Source organism: Panulirus ornatus, chromosome 25 (assembly GCF_036320965.1).
Source record: "Panulirus ornatus isolate Po-2019 chromosome 25, ASM3632096v1, whole genome shotgun sequence".
In the NCBI taxonomy this organism is placed as follows: Eukaryota; Metazoa; Arthropoda; class Malacostraca; order Decapoda; family Palinuridae; genus Panulirus; species Panulirus ornatus.
This window is the reverse complement of record NC_092248.1, coordinates 7,844,056-7,863,338: the sequence shown is the minus strand read 5'-3', so window position 1 is coordinate 7,863,338 and position 19,283 is coordinate 7,844,056. Positions and strand designations below refer to the sequence as shown.

The 19,283-nt window shown below is 42.7% G+C and overlaps 1 protein-coding gene across 40 annotated transcripts in view; it reads left to right on the top strand.

The window, feature by feature from the left end:
• The window catches only part of p120ctn (adherens junction protein p120), a 203,644-nt gene that overhangs the window by 158,291 nt on the left and 26,070 nt on the right, over window positions 1-19,283 (top strand). For all 40 annotated transcript variants that reach the window (XM_071677437.1, XM_071677436.1, XM_071677425.1 and 37 more), the window contains one exon: window positions 7,241-7,386. In XM_071677437.1, the coding sequence (XP_071533538.1) occupies window positions 7,241-7,386 (146 nt within the window). The remainder of the gene's footprint in view (window positions 1-7,240; window positions 7,387-19,283) is intronic.

The window sequence follows — 19,283 nt, the reverse complement described above, 5'->3', positions numbered from 1 at the left end:
GAGCTTGGAAAAGTGTGTGAAAGGAGAAAGTTCAGAGTAAACGTGAACAAGAGCAAGGTTATTAGGTTCAGTAGGGTTGAGGAACAAGTTAATTGGGATGTAAGTTTGAATGGAGAAAAAATGGAGGGAGTGAAGTGTTTTAGATATCTGGGAGTGGACTTAGCAGTGAATGGAACCCTGGAAGTGTAAGTGAGTCACAGGATGGGTAAGGGGGTGAAGGTTCTGTGAGTGATGAAGAATGTGTAGGAGAGAATGTTATCTCGGAGAGCAAAAATGGGTATGTTTGAAGTAATAGTAGTTCCAATAGTATTATATGGTTGTGAGGCATGGGCTATAGATAGGATTGTATTGAGGAGGATGGATGTGTTGGAAATTAAATGTTTTAGGACAATATGTGGTGAGAGGTCAGTTTGATTTAGTAAGTAATGAAAGGGTAAGAGAGGTATGTGGTAAAGAAAAGAGTGTAGTTAAGAGAGCAAAAGAGGGTTTGTTGAAATGGTTTGGACATATGGAGAGAATAAGGGATGAAAGGTTGACAAAGAGGGTATATGTCAGAAGTAAAGGGAACAAGAAGTGGGAGACCAAATTGGAGGTGGAAGGATGGAGTGAAAAAGATTTTGAGTGATCGGGGCTTGAACATGCATATGGGTGAAACGCGTGCCTGGAATAGGGTGAATTGGTTTGATGTGGTATACTGGGGGTCAAGGTTCTGTCAATAGATTGGACTAGGGCATGTGAAACATCTGGGATAAACCATAGAAAGGTGTATGGGACTTGGATATGGATAAGGAGCTGTAGTTTCAGAGGTAGTGCCAGGAAACAGACTAAGAATGGCCAGTCCACTCATGTATATATACATAAATGCACATATGCATATCAACATATGCATGCATATACATATACATGCATAGACGTATACATATATACACATGTACATATTCATACTTTCGTGCCTTTATCCATATCCATTCCTGTCGCCACCCTGTCCCACATGAAATAGCATCGCTGCCCCCCACTTTTGTGAGGTAGTGCCAGGAAAAGACAAAATAGGCCACATTCGTTCACACTCAGTCTTTAGCTTTCGCTGAAACCATAGCTCCCAGTCCACAGCCAGGCTGCACAGACATTTCCATGGTTTACAATACACGCTTCACATGCCTTAGTTCAGTCCATTGACAGCACATCGACCCCGGTATACCACATCTTTCCAATTCACTCTATTCCCTGCCTTATATATATATATATATATATATATATATATATATATATATATTTTTTTTTTGTCGCTGTCTCCCGCGTTTGCGAGGTAGCGCAGGGAAACAGACGAAAGAAATGGCCTAACCCACCCCCATACACATGTATATACATACGTCCACACACGCAAATATACATACCTACACAGCTTTCCATGGTTTATCCCAGACGCTTCACATGCCCTGATTCAATCCACTGACAGCACGTCAACCCCGGTATACCACATCGATCCAATTCACTCTATTCCTTTCACCCTCCTGCATGTTCAGGCCCCGATCACACAAAATCTTTTTCACTCCATCTTTCGACCTCCAATTTGGTCTCCCTCTTCTCCTCGTTCCCTCCACCTCCGACACATATATCCTCTTGGTCAATCTTTCCTCACTCATTCTTTCCATGTGCCCAAACCATTTCAAAACACCCTCTTCTGCTCTCTCAACCACTCTCTTTTTATTTCCACACATCTCTCTTACCCTTACGTTACTTACTCGATCAAACCACCTCACACCACACATTGTCCTCAAACATCTCATTTCCAGCACATCCATCCTCCTGCGCACAACTCTATCCATAGCCCACGCCTCGCAACCATACAACATTGTTGGAACCACTATTCCTTCAAACATACCCATTTTTGCTTTCCGAGATAATGTTCTCGACTTCCACATATTCTTCAAGGCTCCCAGGATTTTCGCCCCCTCCCCCACCCTATGATCCACTTCCGCTTCCATGGTTCCATCCACTGCCAGATCCACTCCCAGATATCTAAAACACTTTACTTCCTCCAGTTTTTCTCCATTCAAACTTACCTCCCAATTGACTTGACCCTCAACCCTACTGTACCTAATAACCTTGCTCTTATTCACATAAGAGCATATTTATATATATATTATATATCTTTTTCTTTCTTTCAAACTATTCGCCATTTCCCGCGTTAGCGAGGTAGTGTTAAGAACAGAGAACTGGGCCTTTGAGGGAATATCCTCACCTGGCCCCCTTCTCTGTTCTTTCTTTTGGAAAATTAAAAAAAAAAAAAAAATAATGAGAGGGGAGGATTTCCAACCCCCCGTTCCCTTCCCTTTTAGTCGCCTTCTATGACACGCAGGGAATACGTGGGAAGTATTCTTTCTCCCCTATCCCCAGGGATATATATATATTTTTATTCATCTATTATACTTTGACACCGTCTTCCGTGTTAGCGAGGTAGTGCAAAGAAACTGATGAAAGAATGACCCAACCCGCCCACATACACTTGTATATACATTAACACCCGCACATGCGCATATACATGCCTATACATTTCAACGTATACATACATATACCTACACAAACATATACATATATACACATGTACATATTCATACATGCTGCCTTCATCCATTCCCTCCGCCGCACATAAAATGACACCCCTCTCCCCCCCGCGTGCATACAAGGTAGCACGAGGAAAAGACCAGCTGTCGTGTAATGCACCAAAACCACAGCTCCCTTTCCATATCCAGGCCCCACAAAACTTTCCATGGTTTACCCCAGATGCTTCACATGCCCTGTTTCAATCAATTGACAGCATGTTGACCCCGGTATACCACATTGTTCCAATTCACTCTATTCTTTGCACACCTTTCACCCTCCTGCATGTTCAGGCCCCGATCACTTAAAATCTTTTTCACTCCATCTTTCCACCTCCAATTTGGTCTCCCACTTTTCATTCCCTCTACCCCTGACACATATATCCTCTTTGTCAGCCTTTCCTCACTCATTCTCTCCATGTGACCAAACCATTTCAAAAAAACCCTCTTCTGCTCTCTCAACCACACTCTTTTTATTACCACTCATCTCTCTTACCTTTTCATTACTTACTCGATCAAACCACCTCACACCACATATTGTCCTCAAACATCTCATTTCCAGCACATCCACCCTCCTCTGCACAACTGTATCTATAGCCCATGCCTCACAACCATATAACATTGTTGGAACCACTATTTGTTATTTGTAGCTTTTATATGTTTGCTTTTGAGAGAATGACGACCAGGCAGGTGTGGCATAGTTTAAAGTGGGATGTTGAGGTTTTTTTTTCTCATGTCTAACTCTGATGCCAGAGTTCTGAGAGTATTTAGTGTGTGTGTTGCTTTTATGTTGATGATCTTCAAGGCTGCACTACAATAAGTAGCAGGAAAAGATGGAATACTATGGAATGATAAGTTTTTGAACAAGATTGTTTTTCTTTGTCCATGATGATACTACCTTGCCAAAGGTGACATTCTGCATGGATGTAGCCTCATGTAGAAGGGGTGTGGTAACATCTTTTGTTGCAGTAATATTTTTGATGTTAAGAACTGCAGAGCCTTAATTGCTATAAGATGTCATTAGATGAGTTGTGCACCCCAGCTCTGGGGAAAATATAAATGATAGCTTGTAATCATCTGCTATAAGTGTTAGTTAAGTCATGACAGCAAACTGAACAGTATGATGTTATTTGAAAGGGAAATTTATGTGAAATAGTGAAGAGATTAAAGAGATTCATTGAAGGCACAGATTATTCTCTTTCTTAGCATTAGGTAGAAGTAGTAGGTAAGAGTGTTAGTCAGGAGCACTAGTTAGAAGTAGTAGGTTGGAACATTAAGCATGAACATTAGGTAGACACATTAGTTAGAAGTAGTTGGTTGGAACATTAGTTAGGAGCCTCTACAAACATTGTGGTAAAGGTGCCTCATGCCAGTGGCTTGTTAAGGGTGAGGCACTAAAGGCTAATTAGCTGCACTGGTGTTCACGAGTTATGGAGACTCTTATGCCATGGCCACACTCTTGAGGGAGTTCCATAAGGGAACAGGCATCAGAGACGTAGATAGACTGTGTAGTGAGCAAGAACCTCAGTGGCTATCAAAAATCTCTCCTTTGGCGAAGGTATCTGCCTTATCTTTCTGATTCACTCTCATATGGGCAGCTGGCTTTCAGTCAACTGACATACAGTCTCCCTCTTTCATGCAAACCACGTGACAATTTGGAATGCACATGACTTGTTCTTCGTATCTCGGTATTTTCCTGTGGTGAGTGCTGCATGCTAACCCTGCCTTTTGGTACAATCTTATCATAGATACTCTCTCTCAACAAGGAATATACAGTACTTATTAAATCTTCAAAAATGCGAGGGAACATAACAAAAGTAAATCAGACATACATTATTGGATGGTCCTACGAATATATGGTGTAGGAGGTAAGCTGCTTGAAGCAGCGAGAAGTTTCAGTTGTAAGGTGTGTATGTACCAGAAGGAAGAGAGGAGCATAAGTGGTCGCAGTGAAGGTTGGTATGCGAAAAGGATGTGTGATGTTGTCATGGCTGTATAATTTGTTTGTAAATGCACCGGTGAGGGAGTTAAAGGCAAGGATCTTAGAGAGAGGGGCAAGTATTCAGTCTGTAGGGGATGAGAGGTTCTGGGAAGTGAGTCCCTTGTTGTTTGCTGATGACAGCATTGGTGGCAGATTTGAGTGATTGAGTGAAAAACTGCAGATGCTATTGACTGAGTTTCAGAGGGTGTGTGAAAGCAGGATGTTGACAGGAAATGTGAATAAATGCGAGGTTGTCAGGTTTAGTAGGGGAGAGGAACTGGTTGGTTGGGTGAGAGTTTGAATTGAGAAAATTTGAAAAAAGTTAAGTGTTTTAAATACCTATTAGTGGACATGGTAGTGAATGGAAGCAGAAATGTATAATTGGGTAGGTGAGGGGATGAAGGTTCTGGGAACATTGAGGAATGTGTGGAAAGAGTTAGTTTTCTGAGAGGGCAATAAAGATGTTTGAAGGTATAGTAGTCTGAACAATGTTAAATGATGCAAAGCATGTGCTATGGATAAAGATGTGTATGAAATTGAATATTTGAGGACAATCTGTTGTGAAAAGTGGTTTGATTGAGTAGAAAATAAAAGGGTAAGAGAGAGATGTGTTGTAATAAGAAAAGTGTGGTTGAGAGAACAGAAGAGGTTGTGCGGAATGGTTTGGACATATCAAGAGAATGAGTGAGGAGAGGTTGACAAAGAGGATATATGTATCAGAAGTGGTGGGGACAAGAAGGGAGAGACGAAACTGGAGATGGAAGGTTGGAATGAAAAAGATTATGAATGATCAGGACCTGGACATGGAGAGACCAAACTGGAGATGGAAGGATGGAATGAAAAAGATTATGAATGATCAGGACCTGGACATGTAATTGGGTGAAAGGGGTGCAAAGGATAGAGCGAATTGGATCAGTGTGGTATACAGGGGTCAATGTGCTGTCAGTGGACTGAACAAGGGTATGTCAAGTGGTGCAGGGAAACCACAGAACTGGTTGACAAGCATGAAAGAAAAAGGAAATGTATGACATCCCAACCAGAAAGCTAGAATGATTAATCACTGTAATGCAGGCGAAATAAAAAACATTCTTAGAACAACTACAGAAATATGTAAGAGAATATGGGACGTGTGGCTGAAGTCGGTTCCAGTTGAACCAAGAATAAATAATTATGTAATGCAGGTTGCAGCTGAGAAGAATTCTCTTGTTCATCAGGCAAGACACACAGGGAGCACTTTGCACTAGCCCTGCCATTATGGCTGTACCTCATCATAGATTAGCACCCTGTGAAAGTTAAAAGCTAGAGGTGATAGATATTTACAGTAATGTATGGAGTAGAAAATCATGAAAATGTAAAGAAAAACGTGGGAATAAAAAGTCGTGGCATATTTGCAAGATGGAAGGCTCTTAGGATGTTCATGGCAAATTCTTGACAGATGAAATGATGATGATGATGAAGGGGGAGACTGCAGAAGATGCCTAGAGCTAGGTGTATTTTATCAACAAAAGGAAAAACTTGTATAGAATACAGTACTGACTTTGTGTCACAGAATGTAAATTGAGGTTACAATTGAATAATCTGTGTAGAAATACAGATGATTCCTTTCATATTGATATGAGTTGAGTTCAGAATATGACCTGATACATTGTGTATGTATATTTTAGAACCTGGACATGTGTGGATGAGTAAAAAGAAAGCCTGGATAATAGAGTGCTCCACAAGTACAGCACAGCTATATATTGGAAAAAATTTTCAGAATAGTACTAAGATAGCCTAATGTTTCGGTAAAATACTTACTTGAAAAGCAATTCAGGGAACAATATGTCAGTCAGCAGTAGCAATGTGTGTGAGAGGGAGGGAGATTATAGTGTGGTGGGGGGTGGTAGTAGTATGTGTAGAGAGGAGGGAGGGAGATGACAATGTGGTGGGAGCATTGTGTGTAGGGACTTGACAGTGTAGCGGTGTGTGATAAAGACGTATGTAGGGAAGAGGGAGGGAGGTAACATTGTGGTGGGAGAAATAGTGATATGTATATGAAAGAAGATTATATAGTGTGATGGAGAGCATTGGTATTGTGAATGGGGAGAGAGAGGTTATTATAATATGGAGGAAGCAGTAATGATATGTATGTAGGGAGGGAGGGATGCAGTAGTGAGGCAGGGAGTGGTAGGTATGTGTGTGAAGAGTGGGAATAGAGGCAACAGTGTAGTGGGGAGTGATGGCAGTGTGTGTGGGAAGGAAGGAGGGAGACACCAATGTGGCAAGGGTGGTTTTGATGTTTTTAGGAAAGAAGAGTTGAGGTGACAGTGTCCTAAGGGCTTCAGCAGTATTTGTAAGGATGAGGGAGGAGGTGCCGTTGTGGTGGAATCTTGAAGTTGTAACCCAGAAGCAAGGCTGGAGACAACTTGTACACCTGTCTATCTAGTGTGTGGCTCACAGTTTCAGTGTTTGAGAAGTAGGAATACTTTTCCAGACAAAACTTACTGGTTAACTGGTGTTGAAATACCATTTTATTGATTGTAGATAGAATACAATGTTTGTGTTTGGAATGGAATTAAGTAAAGTCTCATTTATTTCAGATTAGAAAGAGATTTTGAAAGAATTATATTTTGCTCATATCCATATGTACAAGAAGAGCAATCCAAAATTTTGTCTCCAGGTGATAACCTAGGATGTTTTGGAGGTAGCAGAAAGAAAAAGGAGGCTGTGGGTGGGGCAGTTAAAGAGACCAGTGCTGGACAACGGTCAGCAGGACCTCGTACTGAACCGTTACGAGGCATGGAGCTTCTTTGGCAGCCTGAGGTAGTAAGTACACAAATCCTCTCCTATCCTGACAGTATATCACCCTTGACAAGATTATCACATCCAACTTTTCATTTTGAAAATTTTCAAGGTGGGATGAGATTTCATGATTTTGCAGTATGGTAGCTTATTTTTTATTTTTATTTATATATATAAATTTTTTCATATTCGCCATTTCCCACATGTGCAAGGTAGTGTTAAGAGCAGAGGACTGAGCCTTTGAGGGAATACCTCTCTTGGCCCGCTCTCTGTTCCTTTTTTTTTGTGAAAGTAGAGAACGGGAGGGGAGCATTTTCAGCCCCCTACTCCCTAGCTTATTTTGTATATATATATATATATATATATATATATATATATATATATATATATATATATATACATACATACATACAAAGGATATAAGGCATGTGTACGTGTAGGAAGAGAGGAAAGTGATTAGTTCTCAGTGAATGAAGGTTTGCGGCAGGGGTGTGTGATGTCTCCATGGTTGTTTAATTTGTTTATGGATGGGGTTGTTAAGGATGTGAATGCAAGAGTTTTGGAAAGAGGGGCAAGTATGCAGTCTGTTCTGGATTAGAGAGCTTGGGAAGTGAGTCAGTTGTTGTTCGCTAATGATACAGCGCTGGTGGCTGATTCATGTGAGAAACTGCAGAAGCTGGTGACTGAGTTTGGTAAAGTGTGTGAAAGAAGAAAGTTAAGAGTAAATGTGAATAAGAGCAAGGTAATTAGGTACAGTAGGGTTGAGGGTCAAGTCAATTGGGAGGTAAGTTTGAATGGAGAAACACTGGAGGAAGTAAAGTGTTTTAGATATCTGGGAGTGGATCTGGCAGCGGATGGAACCATGGAAGCGGAAGTGGATCATAGGGTGGGGGAGGGGGCGAAAATCCTGGGAGCCTTGAAGAATGTGTGGAAGTGGAGAACGTTATCTCGGAAAGCAAAAATGGGTATGTTTGAAGGAATAGTGGTTCCAACAATGTTGTATGGTTGCGAGGCATGGGCTATGGATAGAGTTGTGCACAGGAGGATGGATGTGCTGGAAATGAGATGTTTGAGGACAATGTGTAGTGTGAGGTGGTTTGATCGAGTAAGTAACGTAAGGGTAAGAGAGATGTGTGGAAATAAAAAGAGCGTGGTTGAGAGAGCAGAAGAGGGTGTTTTGAAATGGTTTGGGCACATGGAGAGGATGAGTGAGGAAAGATTGACCAAGAGGATATATGTGTCGGAGGTGGAGGGAACGAGAAGTGGGAGACCAAATTGGAGGTGGAAAGATGGAGTGAAAAAGATTTTGTGTGATCGGGGCCTGAACATGCAGGAGGGTGAAAGGAGGGCAAGGAATAGAGTGAATTAGATCGATGTGGTATACCGGGGTTGACGTGCTGTCAGTGGATTGAATCAGGGCATGTGAAGCGTCTGGGGTAAACCATGGAAAGCTGTGTAGGTATGTATATTTGCGTGTGTGGACGTATGTATATGCATGTGTATGAGGGTGGGTTGGGCCATTTCTTTCGTCTGTTTCCTTGCGCTACCTTGCAAACGCGGGAGACAGCGACAAAGCAAAAAAATATATATATATATATACAAAGGACTGGTGATTGGGAATACCTGGTTTAGAAAGCGAGATATACATGAGTATACGTATGTAAGTAGGAGAGATGGCCAGAGAGCGTTTTTGGATTACGTGTTAATTGACAGGCGCACAAAAGAGAGACTTTTGGATGTTAATGTGCTGAGAGGTGCAACTGGAGGGATGTCTGATCATTATCTTGTGGAGGCCAAGGTGAAGATTTGTATGGGTTTTCAGAAAAGAAGAGTGAATGTTGGGGTGAAGAGGGTGGTGAGAGTAAGTGAGCTTGGGAAGGAGACTTGTGTGAGGAAGTACCAGGAGAGACTGAGTACAGAATGGAAAAAGGTGAGAACAATGGAAGTAAGGGGAGCGGTGGAGGAATGGGATGTATTTAGGGAATCAGTGATGGATTGCGCAAAAGATGCTTGTGGCGTGAGAAGCGTGGGAGGTGGGTTGATTAGAAAGGGTAGTGAGTGGTGGGATGAAGAAGTAAGATTATTAGTGAGAGAAGAGAGAGGCATTTGGATGATTTTTGCAGGAAAAAATGCAATTGAGTGGGAGATGTATAAAAGAAAGAGACAGGAGGTCAAGAGAAAGGTGCAAGGGGTGAAAAAGAGGGCAAATGAGAGTTGGGGTGAGAGAGTATCATTAAATTTTAGGGAGAATAAAAAGATGTTTTGGAAGGAGGTAAATAAAGTGCGTAAGACAAGGGAGCAAATGGGAACTTCAGTGAAGGGCACAAATGGGGAGGTGATAACAAGCAGTGGTGATGTGAGAAGGAGATGGAGTGAGTATTTTGAAGGTTTGTTGAATGTGTTTGATGATAGAGTGGCAGATATAGGGTGTTTTGGTCGAGGTGGTGTGCAAAGTGAGAGGGTTAGGGAAAATGATTTGGTAAACAGAGAAGAGGTAGTAAAAGCTTTGCAGAAGATGAAAGCTGGCAAGGCAGCAGCTTTGGGTGGTATTGCAGTGGAATCTATTAAAAAAGGGGTGACTGTATTGTTGACTGGTTGGTAAGGTTATTTAATGCATGTATGACTCATGGTGAGGTGCCTGAGGATTGGCGGAATGCGTGCATAGTGCCATTGTACAAAGGCAAAGGGGATAAGAGTGAGTGCTCAAATTACAGAGGTATAAGTTTGTTGAGTATTCCTGGTAAATTATATGGGAGGGTATTGATTGAGAGGGTGAAGGCATGCACAGAGCACCAGATTGGGGAAGAGCAGTGTGGTTTCAGAAGTGGTAGAGGATGTGTGGATCAGGTGTTTGCTTTGAAGAATGTATGTGAGAAATACTTAGAAAAGCAAATGGATTTGTATGTAGCATTTATGGATCTGGAGAAGGCATATAATAGAGTTGATAGAGATGCTCTGTGGAAGGTATTAAGAATATATGGTGTGGGAGGCAAGTTGTTAGAAGCAGTGAAAAGTTTTTATCTATGATGTAAGGCATGTGTACGTGTAGGAAGAGAGGAAAGTGACTGGTTCAACCATGCTCTTTTTATTTCCACACACCTCTCTTACCCTTACATTACTTACTCGATCAAACCACCTCACACCACATATTGTCCTCAAACATCTCAATTCCAGCACATCCACCCTCCTGCGCACAACTCTATCTATAGCCCACGCCTCGCAACCATACAACATTGTTGGAACCACTATTCCTTCAAACATACCCATTTTTGCTTTCCGAGATAATGTTCTCGACTTCCACACATTCTTCAAGGCTCCCAGAATTTTCGCCCCCTCCCCCACCCTATGATTCACTTCCACTTCCATGGTTCCGAACAACAACTGACTCACTTCCCAAGCTCTCTCATCCCCAACAGACTTCATACTTGCCCCTCTTTCCAAAACTCTTGCATTCACCTCCCTAACAACCCCATCCATAAACAAATTAAACGACCATGGAGACATCACACACCCCTGCCGCTAACCTATATATGTATATATATTATTATTTTTTTTATTATACTTTGTCGCTGTCTCCCACGTTTGCGAGGTAGCGCAAGGAAACAGACGAAAGAAATGGCCCAACCCCCCCCCCATACACATGTATATACATACGTCCACACACGCAAATATACATACCTACACAGCTTTCCATGGTTTACTCCAGACGCTTCACATGCCTTGCTTCAATCCACTGACAGCATGTCAACCCCGGTATACCACATCGCTCCAATTCACTCTATTCCTTGCCCTCCTTTCACCCTCCTGCATGTTCAGGCCCCGATCACACAAAATCTTTTTCACTCCATCTTTCCACCTCCAATTTGGTCTCCCTCTTCTCCTTGTTCCCTCCACCTCCGACACATATATCCTCTTGGTCAATCTTTCCTCACTCATCCTCTCCATGTGCCCAAACCACTTCAAAACACCCTCTTCTGCTCTCTCAACCACGCTCTTTTTATTTCCACACATCTCTCTTACCCTTACGTTACTCACTCGATCAAACCACCTCACACCACACATTGTCCTCAAACATCTCATTTCCAGCACATCCATCCTCCTGCACACAACTCTATCCATAGCCCACGCCTCGCAACCATACAACATTGTTGGAACCACTATTCCTTCAAACATACCCATTTTTGCTTTCCGAGATAATGTTCTCGACTTCCACACATTCTTCAAGGCCCCCAGGATTTTCGCCCCCTCCCCCACCCTATGATCCACTTCCGCTTCCATGGTTCCATCCGCTGCCAGATCCACTCCCAGATATCTAAAACACTTCACTTCCTCCAGTTTTTCTCCATTCAAACTCACCTCCCAATGACTGACCCTCAACCCTACTGTACCTAATAACCTTGCTCTTATTCACATTTACTCTTAACTTTCTTCTTCCACACACTTTTCCAAACTCAGTCACCAGCTTCTGCAGTTTCTCACATGAATCAGCCACCAGCGCTGTATCATCAGCGAACAACAACTGACTCACTTCCCAAGCTCTCTCATCCCCAACAGACTTCATACTTGCCCCTCTTTCCAAAACTCTTGCATTTACCTCCCTAACAACCCCATCCATAAACAAATTAAACAACCATGGAGACATCACACACCCCTGCCGCAAACCTACATTCACTGAGAACCAATCACTTTCCTCTCTTCCTACACGCACACATGCCTTACATCCTCGATAAAAACTTTTCACTGCTTCTAACAACTTTCCTCCCACACCATATATTCTTAATACCTTCCACAGAGCATCTCTATCAACTCTATCATATGCCTTCTCCAGATCCATAAATGCTACATACAAATCCATTTGCTTTTCTAAGTATTTCTCACATACATTCTTCAAAGCAAACACCTGATCCACACATCCTCTACCACTTCTGAATGGGATGTATTTAGGGAATCAGTGATGGATTGCGCAAAAGATGCTTGTGGCATGAGAAGAGTGGGAGGTGGGTTGATTAGAAAGGGTAGTGAGTGGTGGGATGAAGAAGTAAGAGTATTAGTGAAAGAGAAGAGAGAGGCATTTGGACGATTTTTGCAGGGAAAAAATGCAATTGAGTGGGAGATGTATAAAAGAAAGAGACAGGAGGTCAAGAGAAAGGTGCAAGAGGTGAAAAAAAGGGCAAATGAGAGTTGGGGTGAGAGAGTATCATTAAATTTTAGGGAGAATAAAAAGATGTTCTGGAAGGAGGTAAATAAAGTGCGTAAGACAAGGGAGCAAATGGGAACTTCAGTGAAGGGCGCAAATGGGGAGGTGATAACAAGTAGTGGTGATGTGAGAAGGAGATGGAGAGAGTATTTTGAAGGTTTGTTGAATGTGTTTGATGATAGAGTGGCAGATATAGGGTGTTTTGGTCGAGGTGGTGTGCAAAGTGAGTGGGTTAGGGAAAATGATTTGGTAAACGGAGAAGAGGTAGTGAAAGCTTTGCGGAAGATGAAAGCCGGCAAGGCAGCAGGTTTGGATGGTATTGCAGTGGAATTTATTAAAAAAGGGGGTGACTGTATTGTTGACTGGTTGGTAAGGTTATTTAATGTATGTATGACTCATGGTGAGGTGCCTGAGGATTGGTGGAATGCGTGCATAGTGCCATTGTACAAAGGCAAAGGGGATAAGAGTGAGTGCTCAAATTACAGAGGTATAAGTTTGTTGAGTATTCCTGGTAAATTATATGGGAGGGTATTGATTGAGAGGGTGAAGGCATGTACAGAGCATCAGATTGGGGAAGAGCAGTGTGGTTTCAGAAGTGGTAGAGGATGTGTGGATCAGGTGTTTGCTTTGAAGAATGTATGTGAGAAATACTTAGAAAAGCAAATGGATTTGTATGTAGCATTTATGGATCTGGAGAAGGCATATGATAGAGTTGATAGAGATGCTCTGTGGAAGGTATTAAGAATATATGGTGTGGGAGGAAAGTTGTTAGAAGCAGTGAAAAGTTTTTATCGAGGATGTAAGGCATGTGTGCGTGTAGGAAGAGAGGAAAGTGATTGGTTCTCAGTGAATGTAGGTTTGCGGCAGGGGTGTGTGATGTCTCCATGGTTGTTTAATTTGTTTATGGATGGGGTTGTTAGGGAGGTAAATGCAAGAGTTTTGGAAAGAGGGGCAAGTATGAAGTCTGTTGGGGATGAGAGAGCTTGGGAAGTGAGTCAGTTGTTGTTCGCTGATGATACAGCGCTGGTGGCTGATTCATGTGAGAAACTGCAGAAGCTGGTGACTGAGTTTGGTAAAGTGTGTGGAAGAAGAAAGTTAAGAGTAAATGTGAATAAGAGCAAGGTTATTAGGTACAGTAGGGTTGAGGGTCAAGTCAATTGGGAGGTGAGTTTGAATGGAGAAAAACTGGAGGAAGTGAAGTGTTTTAGATATCTGGGAGTGGACCTGGCAGCGGATGGAACCATGGAAGCGGAAGTGGATCATAGGGTGGGGGAGGGGGCGAAAATTCTGGGGGCCTTGAAGAATGTGTGGAAGTGGAGAACATTATCTCGGAAAGCAAAAATGGGTATGTTTGAAGGAATAGTGGTTCCAACAATGTTGTATGGTTGCGAGGCGTGGGCTATGGATAGAGTTGTGCGCAGGAAGATGGATGTGCTGGAAATGAGATGTTTGAGGACAATGTGTGGTGTGAGGTGGTTTGATCGAGTGAGTAACGTAAGGGTAAGAGAGATGTGTGGAAATAAAAAGAGCGTGGTTGAGAGAGCAGAAGAGGGTGTTTTGAAATGGTTTGGGCACATGGAGAAGATGAGTGAGGAAAGATTGACCAAGAGGATATATGTGTCGGAGGTGGAGGGAACAAGGAGAAGAGGGAGACCAAATTGGAGGTGGAAAGATGGAGTGAAAAAGATTTTGTGTGATCGGGGCCTGAACATGCAGGAGGGTGAAAGGAGGGCAAGGAATAGAGTGAATTGGAGCGATGTGGTATACCGGGGTTGACGTGCTGTCAGTGGATTGAAGCAGGGCATGTGAAGCGTCTGGGGTAAACCATGGAAAGCTGTGTAGGTATGTATATTTGCGTGTGTGGACGTAGGTATATACATGTGTATGGGGGGGGGGTTGGGCCATTTCTTTCGTCTGTTTCCTTGCGCTACCTCGCAAACGCGGGAGACAGCGACAAAGCAAAAAAATATATATATATATATACAAAGGACTGGTGATTGGGAATACCTGGTTTAGAAAGCGAGATATACATGAGTATACGTATGTAAGTAGGAGAGATGGCCAGAGAGCGTTTTTGGATTACGTGTTAATTGACAGGCGCACAAAAGAGAGACTTTTGGATGTTAATGTGCTGAGAGGTGCAACTGGAGGGATGTCTGATCATTATCTTGTGGAGGCCAAGGTGAAGATTTGTATGGGTTTTCAGAAAAGAAGAGTGAATGTTGGGGTGAAGAGGGTGGTGAGAGTAAGTGAGCTTGGGAAGGAGACTTGTGTGAGGAAGTACCAGGAGAGACTGAGTACAGAATGGAAAAAGGTGAGAACAATGGAAGTAAGGGGAGCGGTGGAGGAATGGGATGTATTTAGGGAATCAGTGATGGATTGCGCAAAAGATGCTTGTGGCGTGAGAAGCGTGGGAGGTGGGTTGATTAGAAAGGGTAGTGAGTGGTGGGATGAAGAAGTAAGATTATTAGTGAGAGAAGAGAGAGGCATTTGGATGATTTTTGCAGGAAAAAATGCAATTGAGTGGGAGATGTATAAAAGAAAGAGACAGGAGGTCAAGAGAAAGGTGCAAGGGGTGAAAAAGAGGGCAAATGAGAGTTGGGGTGAGAGAGTATCATTAAATTTTAGGGAGAATAAAAAGATGTTTTGGAAGGAGGTAAATAAAGTGCGTAAGACAAGGGAGCAAATGGGAACTTCAGTGAAGGGCACAAATGGGGAGGTGATAACAGGCAGTGGTGATGTGAGAAGGAGATGGAGTGAGTATTTTGAAGGTTTGTTAAATGTGTTTGATGATAGAGTGGCAGATATAGGGTGTTTTGGTCGAGGTGGTGTGCAAAGTGAGAGGGTTAGGGAAAATGATTTGGTAAACAGAGAAGAGGTAGTAAAAGCTTTGCAGAAGATGAAAGCTGGCAAGGCAGCAGCTTTGGGTGGTATTGCAGTGGAATCTATTAAAAAAGGGGGTGACTGTATTGTTGACTGGTTGGTAAGGTTATTTAATGCATGTATGACTCATGGTGAGGTGCCTGAGGATTGGCGGAATGCGTGCATAGTGCCATTGTACAAAGGCAAAGGGGATAAGAGTGAGTGCTCAAATTACAGAGGTATAAGTTTGTTGAGTATTCCTGGTAAATTATATGGGAGGGTATTGATTGAGAGGGTGAAGGCATGCACAGAGCACCAGATTGGGGAAGAGCAGTGTGGTTTCAGAAGTGGTAGAGGATGTGTGGATCAGGTGTTTGCTTTGAAGAATGTATGTGAGAAATACTTAGAAAAGCAAATGGATTTGTATGTAGCATTTATGGATCTGGAGAAGGCATATAATAGAGTTGATAGAGATGCTCTGTGGAAGGTATTAAGAATATATGGTGTGGGAGGCAAGTTGTTAGAAGCAGTGAAAAGTTTTTATCTATGATGTAAGGCATGTGTACGTGTAGGAAGAGAGGAAAGTGATTGGTTCAACCATGCTCTTTTTATTTCCACACACCTCTCTTACCCTTACATTACTTACTCGATCAAACCACCTCACACCACATATTGTCCTCAAACATCTCAATTCCAGCACATCCACCCTCCTGCGCACAACTCTATCCATAGCCCACGCCTCGCAACCATACAACATTGTTGGAACCACTATTCCTTCAAACATACCCATTTTTGCTTTCCGAGATAATGTTCTCGACTTCCACACATTCTTCAAGGCTCCCAGAATTTTCGCCCCCTCCCCCACCCTATGATTCACTTCCACTTCCATGGTTCCGAACAACAACTGACTCACTTCCCAAGCTCTCTCATCCCCAACAGACTTCATACTTGCCCCTCTTTCCAAAACTCTTGCATTCACCTCCCTAACAACCCCATCCATAAACAAATTAAACGACCATGGAGACATCACACACCCCTGCCGCAAACCTATATATGTATATATATTATTATTTTTTTTATTATACTTTGTCGCTGTCTCCCACGTTTGCGAGGTAGCGCAAGGAAACAGACGAAAGAAATGGCCCAACCCCCCCCCCATACACATGTATATACATACGTCCACACACGCAAATATACATACCTACACAGCTTTCCATGGTTTACTCCAGACGCATCACATGCCTTGCTTCAATCCACTGACAGCACGTCAACCCCGGTATACCACATCGCTCCAATTCACTCTATTCCTTGCCCTCCTTTCACCCTCCTGCATGTTCAGGCCCCGATCACACAAAATCTTTTTCACTCCATCTTTCCACCTCCAATTTGGTCTCCCTCTTCTCCTTGTTCCCTCCACCTCCGACACATATATCCTCTTGGTCAATCTTTCCTCACTCATCCTCTCCATGTGCCCAAACCACTTCAAAAACACCCTCTTCTGCTCTCTCAACCACGCTCTTTTTATTTCCACACATCTCTCTTACCCTTACGTTACTCACTCGATCAAACCACCTCACACCACACATTGTCCTCAAACATCTCATTTCCAGCACATCCATCCTCCTGCACACAACTCTATCCATAGCCCACGCCTCGCAACCATACAACATTGTTGGAACCACTATTCCTTCAAACATACCCATTTTTGCTTTCCGAGATAATGTTCTCGACTTCCACACATTCTTCAAGGCCCCCAGGATTTTCGCCCCCTCCCCCACCCTATGATCCACTTCCGCTTCCATGGTTCCATCCGCTGCCAGATCCACTCCCAGATATCTAAAACACTTCACTTCCTCCAGTTTTTCTCCATTCAAACTCACCTCCCAATGACTGACCCTCAACCCTACTGTACCTAATAACCTTGCTCTTATTCACATTTACTCTTAACTTTCTTCTTCCACACACTTTTCCAAACTCAGTCACCAGCTTCTGCAGTTTCTCACATGAATCAGCCACCAGCGCTGTATCATCAGCGAACAACAACTGACTCACTTCCCAAGCTCTCTCATCCCAACAGACTTCATACTTGCCCCTCTTTCCAAAACTCTTGCATTTACCTCCCTAACAACCCCATTCATAAACAAATTAAACAACCATGGAGACATCACACACCCCTGCCGCAAACCTACATTCACTGAGAACCAATCACTTTCCTCTCTTCCTACACGCACACATGCCTTACATCCTCGATAAAAACTTTTCACTGCTTCTAACAACTTTCCTCCCACACCATATATTCTTAATACCTTCCACAGAGCATCTCTATCAACTCTATCATATGCCTTCTCCAGATCCATAAATGCTACATACAAATCCATTTGCTTTTCTAAGTATTTCTCACATACATTCTTCAAAGCAAACACCTGATCCACACATCCTCTACCACTTCTGAATGGGATGTATTTAGGGAATCAGTGATGGATTGCGCAAAAGATGCTTGTGGCATGAGAAGAGTGGGAGGTGGGTTGATTAGAAAGGGTAGTGAGTGGTGGGATGAAGAAGTAAGAGTATTAGTGAAAGAGAACAGAGAGGCATTTGGACGATTTTTGCAGGGAAAAAATGCAATTGAGTGGGAGATGTATAAAAGAAAGAGACAGGAGGTCAAGAGAAAGGTGCAAGAGGTGAAAAAAAGGGCAAATGAGAGTTGGGGTGAGAGAGTATCATTAAATTTTAGGGAGAATAAAAAGATGTTCTGGAAGGAGGTAAATAAAGTGCGTAAGACAAGGGAGCAAATGGGAACTTCAGTGAAGGGCGCAAATGGGGAGGTGATAACAAGTAGTGGTGATGTGAGAAGGAGATGGAGAGAGTATTTTGAAGGTTTGTTGAATGTGTTTGATGATAGAGTGGCAGATATAGGGTGTTTTGGTCGAGGTGGTGTGCAAAGTGAGTGGGTTAGGGAAAATGATTTGGTAAACGGAGAAGAGGTAGTGAAAGCTTTGCGGAAGATGAAAGCCGGCAAGGCAGCAGGTTTGGATGGTATTGCAGTGGAATTTATTAAAAAAGGGGGTGACTGTATTGTTGACTGGTTGGTAAGGTTATTTAATGTATGTATGACTCATGGTGAGGTGCCTGAGGATTGGCGGAATGCGTGCATAGTGCCATTGTACAAAGGCAAAGGGGATAAGAGTGAGTGCTCAAATTACAGAGGTATAAGTTTGTTGAGTATTCCTGGTAAATTATATGGGAGGGTATTGATTGAGAGGGTGAAGGCATGTACAGAGCATCAGATTGGGGAAGAGCAGTGTGGTTTCAGAAGTGGTAGAGGATGTGTGGATCAGGTGTTTGCTTTGAAGAATGTATGTGAGAAATACTTAGAAAAGCAAATGGATTTGTATGTAGCATTTATGGATCTGGAGAAGGCATATGATAGAGTTGATAGAGATGCTCTGTGGAAGGTATTAAGAATATATGGTGTGGGAGGAAAGTTGTTAGAAGCAGTGAAAAGTTTTTATCGAGGATGTAAGGCATGTGTGCGTGTAGGAAGAGAGGAAAGTGATTGGTTCTCAGTGAATGTAGGTTTGCGGCAGGGGTGTGTGATGTCTCCATGGTTGTTTAATTTGTTTATGGATGGGGTTGTTAGGGAGGTAAATGCAAGAGTTTTGGAAAGAGGGGCAAGTATGAAGTCTGTTGGGGATGAGAGAGCTTGGGAAGTGAGTCAGTTGTTGTTCGCTGATGATACAGCGCTGGTGGCTGATTCATGTGAGAAACTGCAGAAGCTGGTGACTGAGTTTGGTAAAGTGTGTGGAAGAAGAAAGTTAAGAGTAAATGTGAATAAGAGCAAGGTTATTAGGTACAGTAGGGT